The 19,557-nt window shown below is 48.3% G+C and overlaps 1 protein-coding gene across 4 annotated transcripts in view; it reads left to right on the top strand.

Annotated features, from left to right (window-relative positions):
- LOC139260339 (solute carrier family 22 member 15-like) overlaps positions 1 to 19,557 on the top strand; it is a 59,190-nt gene that overhangs the window by 27,797 nt on the left and 11,836 nt on the right. For 2 of the 4 annotated variants that reach the window (XM_070876835.1, XM_070876837.1), the window contains exons 5-10: positions 476 to 605; positions 4,228 to 4,449; positions 7,148 to 7,288; positions 11,328 to 11,413; positions 11,725 to 11,848; positions 19,362 to 19,434. In XM_070876835.1, the coding sequence (XP_070732936.1) occupies positions 476 to 605; positions 4,228 to 4,449; positions 7,148 to 7,288; positions 11,328 to 11,413; positions 11,725 to 11,848; positions 19,362 to 19,434 (776 nt within the window). The remainder of the gene's footprint in view (positions 1 to 475; positions 606 to 4,227; positions 4,450 to 7,147; positions 7,289 to 11,327; positions 11,414 to 11,724; positions 11,849 to 19,361; positions 19,435 to 19,557) is intronic. The other 2 variants (XM_070876836.1, XM_070876838.1) reach the window with 2 other exon arrangements.

A 19,557-nucleotide genomic window follows, 5' to 3' on the forward strand; every position in this document is an offset into this window, starting at 1 on the left:
TTTGAAGGTGTGCACACTGATCAGGTCCTGCAGTGCTGCAATTGGACATTCTGAAAAAATATATTTTTACAAATCCTGTAATGGGTAATTTTTCTCTCAACATGTGGCGAACACTTCACAGTTGGGTTGACTTGTAGATGAAGAAGGCTGATTTGTTTTGCTCAACACATTCCATGTTGTATTTCTTATTTGATGAAGATTGAACATGTTTGACTTTGTAACAGTTTGGCAGATTTTTTTTTAAACATGAGTTATTCATGGGCCTTAATGATCAAAGGTACTGGCAGTTGCAGATCCAGATGGATCATTCTAAATCTCCCTTATTTTATAATAATTGGGGAGGATTATTTAATATTAATGTTGTAAAATGCAGAAGCTTTGGTAGATTGATGCTTCACTCATCTAAAGTATGCAGTTCGTAATGGAAAGGAATTGCATTGCATTTTAAATAACTGGAATATATTTTATAATTCAGGGTCGCTCACCAATTTAGTGTTTGCAGTTGGAATTGCTGCTTTCTCTGTTATTGGCTATTACATCAGGGACTGGCGTACTCTTGCTGCCGTCGCCAATTGTCCTGGAGTGCTGTTTTTCCTCCTCTTCATGTAAGTTTTTATTTAAATGCTTAAAAGGACTTTACCGAAAAATTTAGCTAGCATTGCGTATATTGATGAATGATCATGAGTGAATTGGATGCAAGCACAATTGGAATAAATCTGACTATTGATGACAAAGCATAATTAAACGTAATTCCGTCCAAAGGCTTTGTGTAGTGATACTTCTCATCTGTACTGGAAATTGTGCATGTCACACTCATTTGGATTGTTTTGGTTTCACTATCAAGTAATCGCATCAAGTAATTGGTATCATGCTTTCCAAGTCAAATCTCCAGAACACTGGGTTTGAGGGGTTTGCCTACAAATAGTGTCATTTGAGGGGTTTGCCTAAAACATTGGGCATCTGAGCAAGCACAAGTAATAAAGTCAGATCTCTAAAACAGATTATCTGGTCATTATCACATTGCTGTTGGTGGGAGCTTGCTGTGCGCAAATTGGCTGCTGCGTTTCCTACATTACAACAGTGACTGCACTTCAAAAGTACTTCATTGGCTGTAAAGCACTTTGGGACGTCCTGAGGTCATGAAAGACGCTGTGTAAATGCAAGTCTTTTTTTAAATTGCAACAGTCCTTATAGCTTAAAGAAAGAATTAAGTACTTTTGCGCACAGCAAACTCCCACACACAGCAATGTGATAATGACCAGATAATCTGTTTTTGTTATATTGATTGAGGGATAAATATTGACCAGGACACCGGGGATAACTCCCCTGCTCTTCTTCGAAATAATGACATGGGATCTTTTATGTTCACCTGAGAGGTCAGACGGGGCCTCGGTTTAACGTCTCATCCGAAAGACGGCACCTCTGACAGTGCAGCACTCCCTCAGCACTGCACTGGAGTGTCAGCCTAGATTTTATTTTGTGCTCAAGTTCCTGGAGTGGGACTTGTACCCACAGCCTTCTGACTCAGAGGCGAGAGTGCTACCCACTGAGCCACAGCTGACATTACCGGTATCATTTAAACCCACTATCATTCTGGTGAATCTGAGCTGCAACTCTTCAAGGCCAATACATTCTTCCTGAGGGGCGGTGCCCAGAACTGAACACAGTGCTCCAGATGGGGTCTAACCAGAACTTTATATTCTTCATTGGGTCTTTGCGAGAGTAGAGGTGAATCCTGAAGTGGTTGAGAACAAGATGAGTGATATTATGACGGAGAAAAGGAACCGTTGTTAAACCAAAAATATACTTCATTTGGTAACCAATTTTAGTCCTATTATTCCTACACATTTCTCAATTAAATTCCGCCTGCAATTGATCTGCCAGATGCTTGACATCAGATGATCTCTCTGAATGTTGTCACTTCCCTCAAAGCATCCAGCCTTTTTACATAACTTGATGGTACAGTTTGGACCTCTCTGGTCTGGTATTCTCAGGTCCGGAAACATCCGTGGTTCGGCTTAGGTATCGGCATCAGTTTCCCACGCTTCCTGAAGGAGAGGAGGGTTTATAAACTATAGTTGAGCACCAAACCACCGTGTTAATTAACAAATGTGGCTGAGAGATTTCCACAGAGAGAGAGCGAGGCCCGAGCTTTGCAGCCTGAGCGTGGTGGAGGCGTTCAGGAGCCCAGGTGCTGTCTACAGGTTATACCGAGGCTCGGCATGATCTCCCATGGTTTGAAAAATTCTCTGTTCCAGCACTGGTCAGGTCCCAAGGGTGCCGGACCAGAGAGGTCCAACCTGTATCTGCAACCTTAACTCCCTAATTTTCATACCTTCATCTTTATCATTTGTAAATGTGAGTAAGAGGTCCCAGGATTTTCCCCTCAGGTACTCTGCTGGTTACAACATGCTTCCGTCACTTTGTTTCCCATTTACTTAATTATGATCCAATTCACTATTTCCTCTTTTGTCATAAATTTTTACTTCAGCTAAAAAAAACTTCCAGAGAACATAGTTTGTGTCAAGATATCTAATTGTCCACAATTTTTATACACCCTCAATGCAAATAAATTTAACTTAGCAAGTTATCAAGCCACATTGGCTATATTCTTATTGCTTTGGGTTTGAATCACTTAATTTTATAATGAATTTTAGCATGTTCTGTACTATAGATGTCAACTTAACAGATCTATTGTTCCCAGGATCCCGTTCAGACCTTGTATTAGAAATAGCGATAATGTTTTGTGTGTTCTAGAGTTGCGACATATTTCTGACACAGTTCCTTGAGCCTGTTCCACCATTCAGTTAGATCATGGCTGATCTGTATCTTTACTCCATTTACCCACCTTAGTTCCATAACCCTTAATACCCTTGCATAACAAAAATCTCAATCTCTGTTTTGAAATTTTCAATTGACCCCCAGCCTCAACAGGTTTTTGGGGAAGAGTTCCAGATTCCCACTGCCCTTTGTGTGAAGAAGTGCTTCCTGCCATCACCCCGAACAGCTTAGCTCCAATGTTAAGGTTGTGCTCCCTTGTTCTGGATTTCTCCCCCCCCCGCCCCAACCAGAGAAAATCATTTCTCTCTATCTACCCTATCAACTCCTTTAATCATCCTAAACTCCTCAATTAGATCACCCCTTAATCTTCTAAGGTAGTCTGTATTTGCAAACCCAGTGGAAATTCTTCATAAGTCTGTATTAAAAGATTGAATTTGCATCTATATAGCACCTTATGGTATTCTTGGGACTCCCCCAGGCGCTTTGAACAATTAATTACTTTTGAAATGCAGTGGCGGCTGTTACACAGTCAAACACAACAGCCAATTTGTGTGTAGCAAGGTCTTGCAAACAGCCGTGAGAGAAATGACTACTGCAGAAGGTGACACCATTGCCACACAAATTAAGGAATCTGCTTACATTTTGAGTACATTAACTATGCAAAGTCATCTATTGCAAAGATTCAATGCTTCCTCCAATTCTTTAATTCTGATTTCTTGAGCATCTCTGATTTTCATCACTCCACCATTGGCAGCCGTGCCTTCAGCTGCCTGGGCCGTAAGCTCAGGAATTCCCTTCTTAAACCTCTCCACATCTCTACCTCTCCCTTCAAGACGCTCCTTGAAACCTACCTCTCTCAGTCACCTGTCTGAAGATCTCCATTTATGGCATGGTGTCAAATGATGTTTGATAATGTTCCTGAGAAGCACCTTGGGACATTTTACTGCTAAAGGTGCAATATAAATGCAAGTTGTTGTTGTTAATGTGTCAAACAGTGAAGGCAATCATCAGATTAGTTAGTTTTAATAAACACAATCACCAGCAGCACTTGTGTCTCTACTCCAACTAGGGTATGATGTGGGTAGGAAGGGCAGTAATTGGGTTTCTCAGCGTGACACATTTTGGACGTTAACTGCTTTGCACTTACAGTTAAAGTGTACTTGTTTTTGACTGACAAATCCCAATATGATTTTCCATTTTTATCTTCAGGATTCCTAGTAGCTCTGAAAAAAAAATACAGCTTCCGATTAACATTGCCATCGTATAATGCATGTGCTTCTATAGCAAACCGATTATTATCACTAATGAAGTGCTGTTGAGATGACAAAAAGGCGAAAGGTGGAGCACACATTCAATAGGGCAGGTTGAAACTGACGAAAGCTCCATTAAGTGACGTATAATTCAGTGATATGAGTCGAGTTTCACGGTGCCGATTTTCTGATGCAGTACAGTTCCAGAATCGCCAAGGTGGTTATATTCTCAGGGGAGGACTGAGGAAGCAGAGGAGGTGCTGCAATATATTGCACAAAGGAATGGGAACGAGAAGACCTTTGTACAACTAAACCCCTGCGCTGGAACAACAAAAATTGGTCGACCAGCTCATGGAGTTATGGACCTGGTGAGGCATCCTACATTACGCTGGAGGACTGCCATCTTGATGTATGTGTGGTAAGTGATCATAAAAAGGAGGGTGCAAAGATTTTCCAATTCTGAAGCATGTCATAAACCCTTCAAAAGGCGAAGGTACCTTGATCGACTGTTCTTGAGGATCATTTATCAGTTTGCAATTCCACTTATATTTATAACTTTGCAGAAGAAAATTAAGATCACATTAAATCGAAGTAATCTTTTATTGAATGTAAATGAGGTCTCGCCTCGCAAATTGCTAATAGTCCCAAGTTCATTAATTCATCCGGTGTCCTGTTTGAAATGTCCAGTGTAAATTAAGGCCATGCTCCCTTGTACTGGGATGACACAAAACGGAGCATTGCAAGCAGTGGCAGAAATTTTGCTGTGGTTACTCCTTTCTGATATCTGAGGAATTGCACTCTGCTAACTGTCTCTGATTTCATGTTTCTCAATCTCTCTGCTCTCTTTCCCTCCCCAATGCTGCTTCTCTGTCTTGGGCTTCTTTCCTTTTGGGTAGGGGCGGTGCGACAGGGAAAGGAGCGACTGCAGGCTGTGTTTGCGGTGGACTTGCAAGCAAATACCCCCAGTTGCTCACTTGCTATCCTTTCTCCTGATCATGTGCTTCCTCCCACTCTTGTTACACCATCATGCTCCGACACCTTGATCACTACCCATTCACCATCTTACAGTCCGATCACCTATTCTTCTGAATCATCCATTTAATCCTTAAATTCTTAAAACTTCACTCACCTCAGCATTAACTATCTATGCTTCGCCACTCCCACTTGCCGCCACCCCCTCTGCCCCCCCGCCACCCCCCTCTGCTCCCCCGCCACCCCCCTCTGCTCCCCCCCGCCAACCCCCTCTGCCCCCCCGCCACCCCCCTCTGCCCCCCCGCCACTTCCCTCTGACCCCCGTCACCCCCCTCTGCCCCCCCGCCACCCCCCTCTGCCCCCCGCCACCCCCCTCTGCCGCCCGCCACCCCCCTCTGCCGCCCGCCACCCCCCTCTGCCCCCCGCCACCCCCCTCTGCCCCCCGCCACCCCCCTCTGCCCCCCGCCACCCCCCTCTGCCCCCCGCCACCCCCCTCTGCCCCCCGCCACCCCCCTCTGCCCCCCGCCACCCCCCTCTGCCTCCCGCCACCCCCCTCTGCCCCCCGCCACCCCCCTCTGCCCCCCGCCACCCCCCTCTGCCCCCCGCCACCCCCCTCTGCCCCCCGCCACCCCCCTCTGCCCCCCGCCACCCCCCTCTGCCCCCCGCCACCCCCCTCTGCCCCCCGCCACCCCCCTCTGCCCCCCGCCACCCCCCTCTGCCCCCCGCCACCCCCCTCTGCCCCCCGCCACCCCCCTCTGCCCCCCGCCACCCCCCTCTGCCCCCCGCCACCCCCCTCTGCCCCCCGCCACCCCCCTCTGCCCCCCGCCACCCCCCTCTGCCCCCCGCCACCCCCCTCTGCCCCCCGCCACCCCCCTCTGCCCCCCGCCACCCCCCTCTGCCCCCCGCCACCCCCCTCTGCCCCCCGCCACCCCCCTCTGCCCCCCGCCACCCCCCTCTGCCCCCCGCCACCCCCCTCTGCCCCCCGCCACCCCCCTCTGCCCCCCGCCACCCCCCTCTGCCCCCCGCCACCCCCCTCTGCCCCCCGCCACCCCCCTCTGCCCCCCGCCACCCCCCTCTGCCCCCCGCCACCCCCCTCTGCCCCCCGCCACCCCCCTCTGCCCCCCGCCACCCCCCTCTGCCCCCCGCCACCCCCCTCTGCCCCCCGCCACCCCCCTCTGCCCCCCGCCACCCCCCTCTGCCCCCCGCCACCCCCCTCTGCCCCCCGCCACCCCCCTCTGCCCCCCGCCACCCCCCTCTGCCCCCCGCCACCCCCCTCTGCCCCCCGCCACCCCCCTCTGCCCCCCGCCACCCCCCTCTGCCCCCCGCCACCCCCCTCTGCCCCCCGCCACCCCCCTCTGCCCCCCGCCACCCCCCTCTGCCCCCCGCCACCCCCCTCTGCCCCCCCGCCACCCCCCTCTGCCCCCCCGCCGCCCCCCTCTGCCCCCCCGCCGCCCCCCTCTGCCCCCCCGCCGCCCCCCTCTGCCCCCCCGCCGCCCCCCTCTGCCCCCCCGCCGCCCCGCTCTGCCCCCCCGCCGCCCCGCTCTGCCCCCCCGCCGCCCCGCTCTGCCCCCCGCCGCCCCGCTCTGCCCCCCCGCCGCCCCGCTCTGCCCCCCCGCCGCCCCGCTCTGCCCCCCCGCCGCCCCGCTCTGCCCCCCCGCCGCCCCGCTCTGCCCCCCCGCCGCCCCCCTCTGCCCCCCCGCCGCCCCCCTCTGCCCCCCCGCCGCCCCCCTCTGCCCCCCCGCCGCCCCGCTCTGCCCCCCCGCCGCCCCCCTCTGCCCCCCCGCCGCCCCCTTCTGCCCCCCCCGCCGCCCCCTTCTGCCCCCCCGCCGCCCCCTTCTGCCCCCCGCCGCCCCCTTCTGCCCCCCCGCCGCCCCCCTCTGCCCCCCCCCGCCGCCCCCTTCTGCCCCCCGGCCGCCCCCTTCTGCCCCCCCGCCGCCCCCTTCTGCCCCCCCGCCGCCCCCTTCTGCCCCCCCCGCCGCCCCCTTCTGCCCCCCGGCCGCCCCCCCCGCCGTCCCCCTCCGCCGTCCCCCCTCCGCCCCCTTCATCTTCATTCTCCTTCCTGCCCCATCCTGCCCCCCCAAAGCAATGAAGCCCGCGCTAGAAATGGGACGTTGGTGAGAAAGGAATGTTCTTTCTTTGAATAGGTATGTTTGCAGCCTTGTGTATTACGGCCTGACGTTGAATGCCGGGGAATTGAAAGGCAATCGCTACCTGAACATCGCTTTGTATGGCCTTGTGGAAGTGCCTGCATTTCCCCTGTGCCTCTATTTCATTGACAAGTCCTGGTAAGAATTACACCGACCGCCTCGTTGTTGAATTGTGGTGTTTGATACATGTTGGAGGCAATGAATTTGTAAACATTCAACAATGGAACACATCTCACACAGCCTTGGTAAATATCTGCTGTTTACGGCCTGCTGAGGGGGGAAAAGCAAGAACCGGTGGACTTGAATTCCGTGTGTTTATTCACTGGGCTGGCTTTTGACATACAAGAAACGTAAAGACTTGGTTTTTATTTTAAAGTCAGTGCAGTTCACAATAGCAACTTGAGAGGGCACTGTTTAGAGATATTGGTGAGAGGAAAATATCCCTGCCCATCCTCTCCTGAATCAGCCATGTGATGGTGATGGGATCATCCGAGATCCATGCCTATTTTGCAATTCCTTAGAATTTGCACAAAACCCTGCCAGCTCACGCTTGGTTATCTGAGTGTGTTCTCAAAGTGCTCAAATTGACTCCTGTTTTTTTTATTTTAAAAAGCACTCGATCTGAGCACCTGCCATCTGAAAAGGTCATTGTGGGCCATTTAAGATACAGGAATTCTCCAGGGCAGGTTTCACAGTGAAAGCCACGTCATTGGCCAGCAGGGCATCTCGCAGTATACGCCATTAGTATTTTTGATTTCTGCAACCTTCAGCGGCTTCAGTCACTGGCAGGACCAGCAGTGTATTTCTTTTATCAATTTGATTTTAGGATTGAGGAAAAAAAAAAAGAGTACTGAGGGAGTGCTGTCTTTTGGATGAGACATTAAACTTGGAGCCCTCTGTCTGCCCTCGAGAATGTAAAAGATCTAGGTCACTATTTTGAAGATGAGCTGCAGAGTTCTCCTTGATGTCCTGGCCATTATTTATACCTCAACAAACCTCACCAAAAACAGATTATCCTCAACAAACCTCACCAAAAACAGATTATCAAGTCATTGTTGTTTGTGGAAGCTTGCTTTGTGTAAATTGGCTACAGCGTTTCCCACATTACAACGGTCACTTGACTTCAAAAAGTACTTCATTGGTTGTGACGTGCTTGTGAAAGGAGCTGTAAAAATACAAGTCTTTTTTTTTCTTTTTTTCCATATATAAAGGTGTTATTTGCTTCACTCCACTCCTAAACCTGATGAGTCATGGTGGGGTGCCAGTAGACTTCTGTTATCTTGCCCTGCACCAGTCTGACCTTATCACATGAAATGAACACATTTCCAAGTGTCCGTCAATGTCTGCACAGTTGCACTTTTCAGGAATTTGAAGCCCTCGTGGAACTCAGCAGTGACCAGGAATCGAACCTGGGACTTCCTGTACAGCTCAGTTCTACATTCAGTTCTTCCCACTAAGCCATTGGGGGAGCAGAGGTTAACTGCTGCTGCCATATTTGAATTGTATTTGTATTAAGGGGTCGCTCACAATATCCAAACAGTCGTCTTTATAAATATTATAAATACAAGTTCTTTCTTTCTATCAAACCTACATTTTTGTCCAAATATTTAGTCACCCCTCCTAATGTCGGTGTCAGTTTTTGTCTGATTCTGCTTCTGCGAAGCATTTTGGGATGTGAAAAGGTGCTGTCTAAATGCAAGTTGTTGGTGTTGTTGGTGTAGTCTGTTGGGTTGTTCTTGACTCCCATCAGTAGCAATAGCAACTTCGAGGCTCTGGTCTGGTCCTGAAGTCCAGGTCCAGTGTGGGACTGTATGTCGATATTCCAGGTTATCCTTCTATCAGTAAAGTACAATGCAGAGAGTTCTATTTAACATTGAATATGCACTTTAAAAATATTCAGCGGTTTAGCTACTTGCCAGGAAACTGTTAAGTTTTGAAGTCCTATGGCGGCAATAATCTTCTTTCTCACACGGTAGAACTCTTGAGCAGTTACTTTGCAGTTAAGCAGGACAGTGGACGATCCGGCAGTTTCTGGGCTAGAAATTCAATTTTTGGTGATAGCAGTATTTTTTCGCCAAAAATACCGCTATGACTCCACTACTGCTACGAGGCCTAAAATTTGGGCTTCAGTTCGCACAGCGGTAAAAATCGGCGTTGCAGCGCGAATTTTCTGGAACTTTTCTCCGAGGCTGATACCGCTGCGAGAGAGGCCTTGGGAGGGCGGAAAACACCCCCCAAAAAAATCACAAAACATTCACAAGACACTTAACTATCGAATCCCTTTTAAAGAATTAAAAAATAAAACTTTAACTTCCCTTTTTTGCAGGTCTTCAACATACCTACCGCTGTCCCAAGAGTTGCAACGCAGGTTTCTCCTGGGTGTTTTTTTTCGTCCTAACTATGGGTGTGCTGTGAGCCAAATTTTTGGCGAAAGCGCTAATTCAAGACCTCTTCCCAGCAGTACTTAAAAACCGCCAGTGCAAGCCTTCTCCGAATTTCCCAGTTCGCTGTTTTCTGCCAAAAACTGCAAAATATTGCCAAAAAACGGGCGCAAGGTCGGCGAATTTTTACCTTCTGTTTTCTGCCAAAATATTGGTTCTGCATTGAGCAGGAGACTCTCTCTGTGCTGTTAGTTGCTCTGGCAATACCAGTTTGGGACTGTCCCAATCAGTGACGGCTGAATCGTTGAATGCTACAGTCTGTCGCTTGGTTTCCAGTGGATGTGGGGGCTGAGGAAAGCGATACCTGAGCTGCGCTAAGATGGGTTTTACAATCATGGCCTCTGCCTTTTAACAGTGGGGTTGCTCTGGGTTACTCCTTTTAATGTCACTGGAACAGCCGAGCAGGAAAGGAGACCTGACTCAAAAAGCGCTCCATATACAAAAACAACAGCTTGTATTCCTTTAAGAAACTCGCCCCAAGGTGCTTCACAGCGGCGTAATCAAAGATAAATGGACGCCGAGCCAAAAGTTGAGATATTAGGAGTGGTGACCATAAACCTGATCAAAGAGGTGTGTTTGAAGGAGGAGGGGGAGGGAGAGGATTCCAGAGAGTGCAGCATAGGAGGCTGAAGGCATGGTTGTCAATGCGGGGTGAAAGTGGGGAGTAGGCGATGCATAGGAGGAATGGAAGGTTCGGGGGGGGCCGGGGAAGGAGGGTTGTAGGGCTGGAGGAGGTTACAGAGATGGCGAGGCCATGGAGGAATTTAAATATGGGGATGAGAATTCAAAATTGGAGGCGTTGGAATGGGAACCACAGGGTGATGGGTGAACAGGAAAATGTAGGCAAGAAAATTCAGTTTTTTAAAAAAAAAAAGCAAGTATAAGAAATTTATGATGAGACCATATTTTTTCTTCCCTGAGAAGGGAGAATATTTTGACCAGGAAATTCTCCCCTAGACGTTCTTTCCCCCTCCCCGTTTTTACGGAATAACTTAGTCTGGAGCATATGAGAAAGAAAGACTTGCATTTATACAGTGCCTTTCATCGCAAAACAATTTATAGCCAATAAAGTACTTTTTGAAGTGTAATGTAGGTTGTAATGTAGGAAATGCAGCTGCCAATTTGTGCCCAGCAAGCTCCCACAAAGACTACTGAGATAAAGACCAGTTAATCTGTTTGTGATGTTGTTTGAGAGATTGAGATAATTCCCCTGCTCTTGTTCGAAATAGTGCCGTGGCATCTTTTACATCTACCCGAGAGGGCAGATGGGCCTCGATTTAACATCCATTCGAAAGACGGCACCTTTGACAGTACATCACTCCCTCAGCACTGCACTGGAGTGTCTGGCTAGATTTTTGTTCTCAAGTCTCTGGAGTGGGACTTGAACCCACAACCTTCAGAGATGAGAGTGCTACCCACTGAGCCAGTCGATGATTTTAATCATGTCAATTAAATGTTAAGATGCTTGATCTAAGAATCAGACAGATGTTGGTTTTCTGCTGTATTGTATTATACAGCAATTTTAAAGGATTGAATGATTGAAGTCTGGTATGACTTACACAGCAGCACTTTCAGTTTGAGTGATGATATTTAGTACTGGGTAAACTTGTGCATATCTTTCCATTTCAGGAGCCACTCCATGTATTGTGATTTGGTGGATTATATTCTTATAATACAGGTATTATTCTACTCTCTTCCTCTTTCTCTCTCTCTCCCCCCTCCGATGATCCCTCCAGGTCAGGAAGACGTAAGACAATGGCAGCATTCCTGTTGTTTGCAGGGGTTGCCTGCATAAGTACCATGTTCTTACCTCGGCTCCCAGGTAAGAGGACATACCATAATTTTAATACTCTGTAGTCTAATGATCACTATAATAAAATATAACACGTTCAAAATTGATCAAATTCCCTTAAGACAGTTAACAATGGGTTTGGCATTCTGTATCTGGTCATTGAGGTATTATGTATTGCTGTACTCTCTTGAAAGATTAATATGATTGTTTCATTTACCATTATCATATAGGAGCACAGGAACAGGCCTCTGAGCCCCTCGAACCTGTTCCGCCATTCAGTTGATCTGCAACCTAACTCCATTGCCCCATATCTAAATTTAAATTGTTTCTTTTTCTTCTAGCAGACTTTAACATGGGGTTCTTGGTGAACGTCACTTCATTAGCGCTGTGTGGAAAGTTGGCTGTCAGCGCTGCCTTTAACATTGTGTATGTTTTCACTGCAGAGCTTTATCCAACTGTGATCAGGTAATACTCTTCATTCTTGGCGATTACATCAGTCAAGCCCATTTTCCTTTGACTTTAAAAAAAGAAAGGCTTGCATTTATTTAGCTCCTTTCGTGCAGCCAATAAAGTACTTCTGAAGTGTAGTGACTGTCGTAATGTAGGAAACGCTGCAGCCAATTTGCGCACAGTAAGCTCCCACAAACAGCAATAAGATAAATTACCGGATAATCTGTTTTAGTGATGTTGGTTGAGGGATAAATGCTGGCCAGGACAACGGGGAGAAGCCTGCCTGGTCTTAAGTTGAATGTTGGTGAATTCAAAAATATAAGAATTTACCTCCGGTCACTGACAAGAGTACGGTGATGCACCAGCCACATTAGATAATCGGGTTATAATTTATCATGATCTTCAGCTGATCACAGTAGTTGGTCCCAAGTCTTCACCAAAGCTTTTTCTGTTGCACTTCAACTGAAAGATAAACAGTGCTCCCAACCTGAGCACACTGATGATTAATGGATATATTTCAATGGGAATCCTTTTCAGCTGATGTTGCAAAGCACATTCAGTCCTTTCTGAGGAATTGTAGAGCTCCACTGAGGAAATGGCAATAGTTTTGAAACTGATGGTTGTGAAAATAACTATCCAAGAGGAAATAACAGAGGCTCTGACCATCATTTTCCAATCCTCTCTGGCTACAGATCTGGTGCCAGAGGACTGGAGGACTGCTAATGTTGTACCATTGTTTAAAAAGGGAGAAAAGGGATAGTCCAAGTAATTACAGGCCAGTCAGTCTAACCTCAGAGGTGGGAAAATTATTGTAAAAAATTCTGAGGGACAGGATAAATCTTTATTTGGAAAGACATGGATTAATCAATTTGTTAAGGGAAGGTCGTGTCTGACAAACATGATTGAATTTTTCGAGAAGGTAACCAGGAGGGTCGATGAGGCAGTGCATATGATGTGTATATGGATTTTAGCAAAGCTAAATGCATTACCTCACATGGCAGACTGGTCACAAAAACATGGGATCCAGGGCAAAGTGGCAAGTTGGATCCAAAATTGGCTGAGGCAGGAAGCAAAGGGTGTTTTTGTGATTGGAAGCCTGTATCCAATGGGGTTCCGCAGGGCTTAGTGCAGGTCCCTTGCTTTTTGTGGTATATATCAATGACTTGGACTTGAATGTTGGGGTATGATTAAGAAGTTTGCAAATGGCTGTGTGGAAGAAGAAAGCAGCGGACTGCAGGAAGATATCAATGTACAAGTCACGTGGCCAGAACAGTGGCAAATGGAATTCAATCCGGAGAAATGTGAGGTAATGCATTTGGGGAGGTCTAACGGGAATACACATTAAATGGTATGACACTGAAAAGTGCAGAGGAACAAAGGGACCTTGGAGTGCAGGTCCACAGATCCCTAAAGGTAGCAGGCCAGGTAGATAAGGTGGTTAAGAAGGCATATGGAATACTTGCCTTTATAAGTTGAGGCATAAAACACAAGAGCAAGGAGGTTATGCTTGAACTGTATAAAACACTGGTTAGCCGCAGCTGGAGTACTGTGTACGGTTTTGGTCACCACATTACAGGAAAGATGTGATTGCACTGGAAAGGGTGCAGAGGAGATTTACAAAAATGTTGCCTGGACTGGAGGATTTTGGCTATGAGGAAAGATTGGAGATGCTGGGTCTGTTTTCTTTGGTACAGAGGAGGCTGAGGGGAGACCTGATTGAGGTGTATAAAATTATGAGGGGCCTGGATAGAGTAGATAGGAAGGACCTGTTTCCCTTGGCAGAGGGGTCAACAACCAGGGGACATACATTTGAAGTAATTGGGTGGTGGGGGGGGGGTTGTTTATGAGGGCAAATTTCTTCAAGAGAATAGTGGGGGTCTGGAACTTACTGCCTGAAAGGGTGACAGAGGCGGAAAGCCTCACCACATTTAAAAAATACTTGGATGTGCACTTAAAGTGCCGTAATCTACAGGGCTACGGATCAAGAGCTGGAAAGTGTGATTAGGCTGGATAGCTCTTGGACGGCTGGGATGGACACGAATAGCCGAAATGGCCTCCTTTTTATGCTGTAAATTTCTATGATTCCATGATAACTTAGAAAGCTGGTTATTTGCTGCTCGTGGTATTTGCCTCCTACAGCCTCTTTCTCCAATATTTTATTCAAGTTCTTTAGAGACAGGCCTGCACTTCCTATGAAGTGCAACTTTCCCACATACCATTCATGGATAGTGTACTACACGGAAATCCCTCGTAACGCAAGGGATGAAGGATAGCACTGTATATCCTGACCTTTCTGAATCAGCAGAAAAGCATCAAGCTGATGGCCCTTGTAGTGCACCTAAAATGACTAATTGTTATTATTCTAAGAAGCAAAATCATACAGAAGTAACAATCAGTTAGAAGGTTAGATAGGAATGCTTAATCTTCAACTGTCTTCTGAGTTCAACATAACACAACGCTTGGTGATCCTTGGTCTTTTTTGCAGAGTCCTTTAGCTAACGTTATGCATCAGACATGGGGTTTAAGCACCATGTGTGAATCTCAACAGTGAACTAAAGCAATTACTGCCTCGTGGGTGCCTGATTCTAGCCATTCATGTACCTTCAGCACAAAGCAAAGCTGCTACAATAGGCAAGGTTCCTGCTATCTTGGTCCCCTTGCATGGCAGTCATTATAGTAGCTGCGAACTAATATAAAAGAGTGATTTGAACCCTATTTGCCAGGTGGGTACACTGTTAAAATCATCTCTGAAAACTTACTACCCGTTCCCGCCTGTTTTAATCACGTGCTGTTTTATAGGTGGCTGAGGCACTTGCCGGAAGCAGGTGGGCGCCTCACGAATACATGCAAATCGGGGCCCTATCATGTTTTTCGGACCCCGGAAGTGCCACCCAGCATCCGATCCATTGATTAACACCTCACGGGATTGGTTTCAAAGGCTGACTGGAAGCGTTATTTAAAAGGGTGTAGTCAGGCACAAGAATTCAGATCGTAGGGGTCTGAATGGCAGCCATTTGAACTTGCATCAAAGCTAGAAAGGCGGGTTCCTCAGGCTCCTGTTGCTGGGCCCAGATTGCTGGAAGTGGCCAAGTGCTCCATCATAGACTGCAGACTACTCATCATAGGCATTCCTTCGAAATCGAGGAAGACTTGCTTCCACTCTAAAAGTGAGTTCTTAGGTGACTAAACAGTGCAATGCGGGAACCACAGTCTCTGACTGGTCAGACAGACAGTCATTGAAGGAAAGGGTGGGCGGGTCTGGTTTGCCGCACGCTCCTTCCGCTGCCTGCATGCTCTCGGCGACGAGACTCGAGGTGCTCAGCGACCTCCCAGATGCTGTTCCTCCACTTAGGGCGGTCTTTAGCCAGGGACTCCCAGGTGTCGGTGGGGATGGTACATTTTATCAAGGAGGCTTTGAAGGTGTCCTTGAAACGTTTCCTCTGCCCACCAGGGGCTTGCTTGCCATGTAGGTGTTCCGAGTAGAGCGCTTGCTTTGGGAGTCTAGTGTCCGGCATGCGACCAATGTTGGTCGAGTGTGGTCAGTGCTTCAATGTTGGGGATGTTGGCCTGATCGAGAACACTAACATTGGTGCGTCTGTCCTCCCAGGGGATTTGCAGGATCTTGCGGAGGCATCGTTGGTATTTTTCCAGCAATTTGAGATGTCTACTGTACATGGTCCACGTCTCTGAGCCATACAGGAGGGTGGGTATTACTACAGCCCTGTAAACCATGAACTTGGTGGCAGATTTGAGGGCCTGATCTTCGAACACACACTTCCTCAGGTGGCCGAAGGCTGCACTGGCGCACTGGAGGCGGTATTGAACCTCGTCGTCGATGTCTGTCCTTGCTGATAATAGGCTCCCGAGGTATGGAAAGTGGTCCACGTTGTCCAGGGCTGTCTTGATGACTGGGGGACAGTGCTATGTGGTGGGGTCAGGTTGGTGGAGGACCTTTGCCTTACGGATGTTTAATGTAAGGCCCATGCTTTCTTGCGCCTCAGTGAAGATGGTAACTATGACTTGGAGTTCAGTCTTTGTGCGCAGACGCAAGCGTTGTCCGTGTACTGTAGTTCAACAGCAGAGATTGGGACGGTCTTGGATGTGACCTGGAGATGATGAAGATTGAACAGGTTCCCACTGGTTCTGTAGTTTAGTTCCACTCCAGCGGGGAGCTTGTTGAGTGTGAGGTGGAGCATTGCAGCGAGGAAGATCGAGAAGAGGGTTGGTGCGATGACGTAGCCTGCTTGACCCCGGTCCGGACGTGGATTGGGTCTGTGATGGATCCGTTGATCAGGATCATGCATGTTGTCATGGAGCAGGCGGAGGATGATATAAACTTTTAGGGGCAGCCGAAACGGAGGAAGACGCTCCATAGACCCTCGCGATTGACAGTGTCAAAGGCCTTTGTGAGGTCAAAGAAGGCCATGTACAAGGGTTGGTGCTGTTCCCTGCATTTCTCTTGCAATTGTCACACCGTAAAGATCATGTCCATTGCACCCCGTAGGGGACAAAATCCGCACTGTGACTCCAGGAGGAGCTCCTCAGCCACAGGGAGAAGACGGTTGAGAAGGATTCTAGCAACGACTTTCCTAGTGGCTGATAACAGAGATTCCTCTGTAGTTGCTGCCGTCGGACTTGTCCCCTTTTTTAAAGATGATCACGCTTACAGCATCTCTGAGACTTCCCAGCATGGTGGTCTCCTTCCAGATGAGAGAGATGAGTTCATGCATTCGTGCCAATAGTGCCTCTCCGCCATAGTTTAGTGCCTCTCCGCCATAGTTTAGTGCCTCAACAGGGATTCCATCCGTTCCCGATGCCTTGTTGTTCTTGAGCTGGCAGATGGCCTTTTCTACCTCGTGCAGTGCTGGGGTTTTGCTGAAATGGTGGTGGGTAGCATGCTGCGGGATGTAGTCGAGGACACTCGTGTCAAAGGTAGAGTCTCGGTTAAAGAGATCTTCGAAGTGCTCCTTCCAGCAGGTTCTGACTGCCTCGGTGTCCTTGATGAGTGTTTCCCCGTTCTTGGCCAGCAGTGGAGTGGGGCCTTGGGTGTTTGGACCATAGGTGACCTTGACTGCGATGAAGGATCCTCACACATCATGGCTGTCAGCCAGCTGATGAATCTCCTGCACTTTCTCCACCCACCATCTATTCTTTAGGTTGCAGGTTTTTTGTTTGACCTCGGCTTTAAGTCATCTGTAATGCTGATTTGCTGCTCCCGAGTTAGGTTGTTGTTTCAGGCTCAGAAATGCCCTGCGCTTACGATTTATTAGTGCTTGGATCTCCTGGTCATTCTCATCAAACCAGTCCTGGTGTTTCCTGGTTGAGTGACCGAGCATCTCTTCGCAGACACTGGTTATGGTGGCCTGGAGGGCAGACCAAGAGCCGTGGGCACTCTGCGTCTCAGTCATCAACAGTCGACAGGTTAGCTGGCTGTATAGGGCTCTCTTAGCTGGGTCTTTGAGTGCCCCGGCATTGATTTTTTTGCGGCAATGCCATCGCTGCTTTTGGGCAAAATGTTGATGATGGAACAGATTAGGAGGTGGTCCATCCAGCAATCGTCAGCTCCTGTCATGGCGTGGGTGATGCACACATCCTTGCGATCCCTGGTTTGAACGATGACATAGTTGAGCAAGTGCCAGTGTTTGGAGCGAGGGTGTTGCCACGATGCCTTATACTTGTCCCTCTGGCGGAATACGGTGTTAGTGCAGACTACTACAGAGATAGGGAGGGGCAATGTCATGGAGGGATTTGAAAACCAGGATGAGGCATTGCGGGACCGGGAGCCAGTGTAGGGATGATGGGTGAATGGGACTTGGTGCAAGTTATAAGAGCTGAAGTTTATGTAGGGTAGAAGATGGGAGGCTGGCCAGGGGAGTGTTGGAATAGTCAAGTCTGGAGATATTAAAGGTGTGGCTGAGGGTTTCGGCAGCAAATGAGCTGAGGCGGGATGGAGTCGGGCGATGTTACGGAGATGGAGATGGAAGTAGGTGTTTGGTGATGGAGCGGATATGTGGTCGGAAGCTCACCTCGGGTCCAATACGACACCAAGGTAGCAAACGGTCTGGTTCACCCTCAGACAGTTGCCAGGGAGAGGGATGGAGTCAGTGTTGGGGAATGGAGTTTGTGGTGGGGACCGAAGACAAAGGCTTTGGTTTTCCCAATATTTAGTTGCAGGAAAATTCTGCTCATCCGGTACGGGATGTCGGCCAAGCAGTGTGACAAATCAGACAATGAAGCTGGGTGTCTTCAGTCTGCACATGGAATCTGATCTTATGTTTTTAGATGATGTAGATGAGAAATATGATGGGGACAAGAATAGATCCTTGAGAGACTCCAGAAATAATGGTGTGGGAGCAGGAAGAGAACATGTGGGGTGCCCACCATGTTCTACCATTAGCTCACAAGGTGGAAATTACCTCACCAATTGGACCAGACAGGTTGAATTTACCTCAACGGATTTCTCGACATATAAACTTACCCATAGAAGCAGCAAGATTAAAGCACTGACCAAATTCGCACTATAGACAAGCTGGTTTGACAAAGCTTTCCTTAATGGTCAGGATGGTCTGGCAACGTTTATTCTTCACCTCTCTTTCTCTCCTCCTCACCGCCCCCCCCCCCCCCCCCTTCAAGTTGTTACTCTGTAGTTTCTCCATGTGGAGACTGGAAGGGAATTAAAGAGTCAATTTGTCGACCCCCATCCTCCCAACAGGGGAGGGGAGAGGGAGATGGGGGCTGCGCTTGAATGCATTACGTGTCGTAGAGTGGATCGAACCATCATGGCACAAATTTTCTGACCAGTGGTCCCGTTTGAGTATAGTTCCCCGCTGGGATCACAGAGGTGGTGATCTTTCCCTCAACGTTGTAATTCAGGCAACAAGCTAGATGTTCCGCTGCTTCCCAGCGGTTCAAAATAGCATTTCAGGTCCCAAAAGTATTTTTTCTGGTTTGCCATTTACTTTTCAAGCAACATTTCCTGTTGATCGGGTTTTATTGAAAAGCTTCTCTTGAAGTCCAATTCATCCAGGTTCTTGCACTCAAAAATTGCCCTTTGGTTGACGATAGGCCATTAAAGTTTCTTCGTGTGATTTATGTTGGGGAAGGACTTGTTAGAGAGTGGAATGATTGCCAGACTGACAGTGCAGTAGTTCAGGAGTCCGCTTGTTTTTCGCAAGTACTTTTAGTGGTTGAAGAGGGAAATATATGAAGCAAGAGGCATTCTCATTTTGAAGTGTCTGGACATCCTATTTATAATTTAATGTGCGGGTTAGGGGAGATAGTTTAACTAGCTTTTAGTTTCATGCAGGGGTTCAAGCCTAGATGCCTGAAACATGACCCACAATAAGTATCTGGTTAGAGACATGAATTACTGATCAAATTTCTAGCAAGATTCTGAAGCCAGAAAGGTGATTGATTTTGCCCACTGGGGAGGGCCGTGCACTCTCCCATCTGATTTGCAACCGACCTGACACTTCGTACAGTTTGATTTTTGAGCCTGCACTGAGCTGATGTGGTTTCTTTGATACAGGAATGCTGGATTAGGAATCTGCTCAATGTCATGCAGAGTCGGTGGGATTCTGGCGCCATTTGTACCATCGCTGGTTAGTCTTACCTTTTCTTTATATGCAGAAATTGCCCTGAACTTGCTCTGTGGGGCCTTAGCTTATGGGTGTTGAACTCAGTTATTTAAATTCCTTTAAAATAAATGGGTTGGTGATTAGGCT

Source organism: Pristiophorus japonicus, chromosome 3 (genome assembly GCF_044704955.1).
Source record: "Pristiophorus japonicus isolate sPriJap1 chromosome 3, sPriJap1.hap1, whole genome shotgun sequence".
Lineage (NCBI taxonomy): Eukaryota > Metazoa > Chordata > Chondrichthyes > Pristiophoridae > Pristiophorus > Pristiophorus japonicus.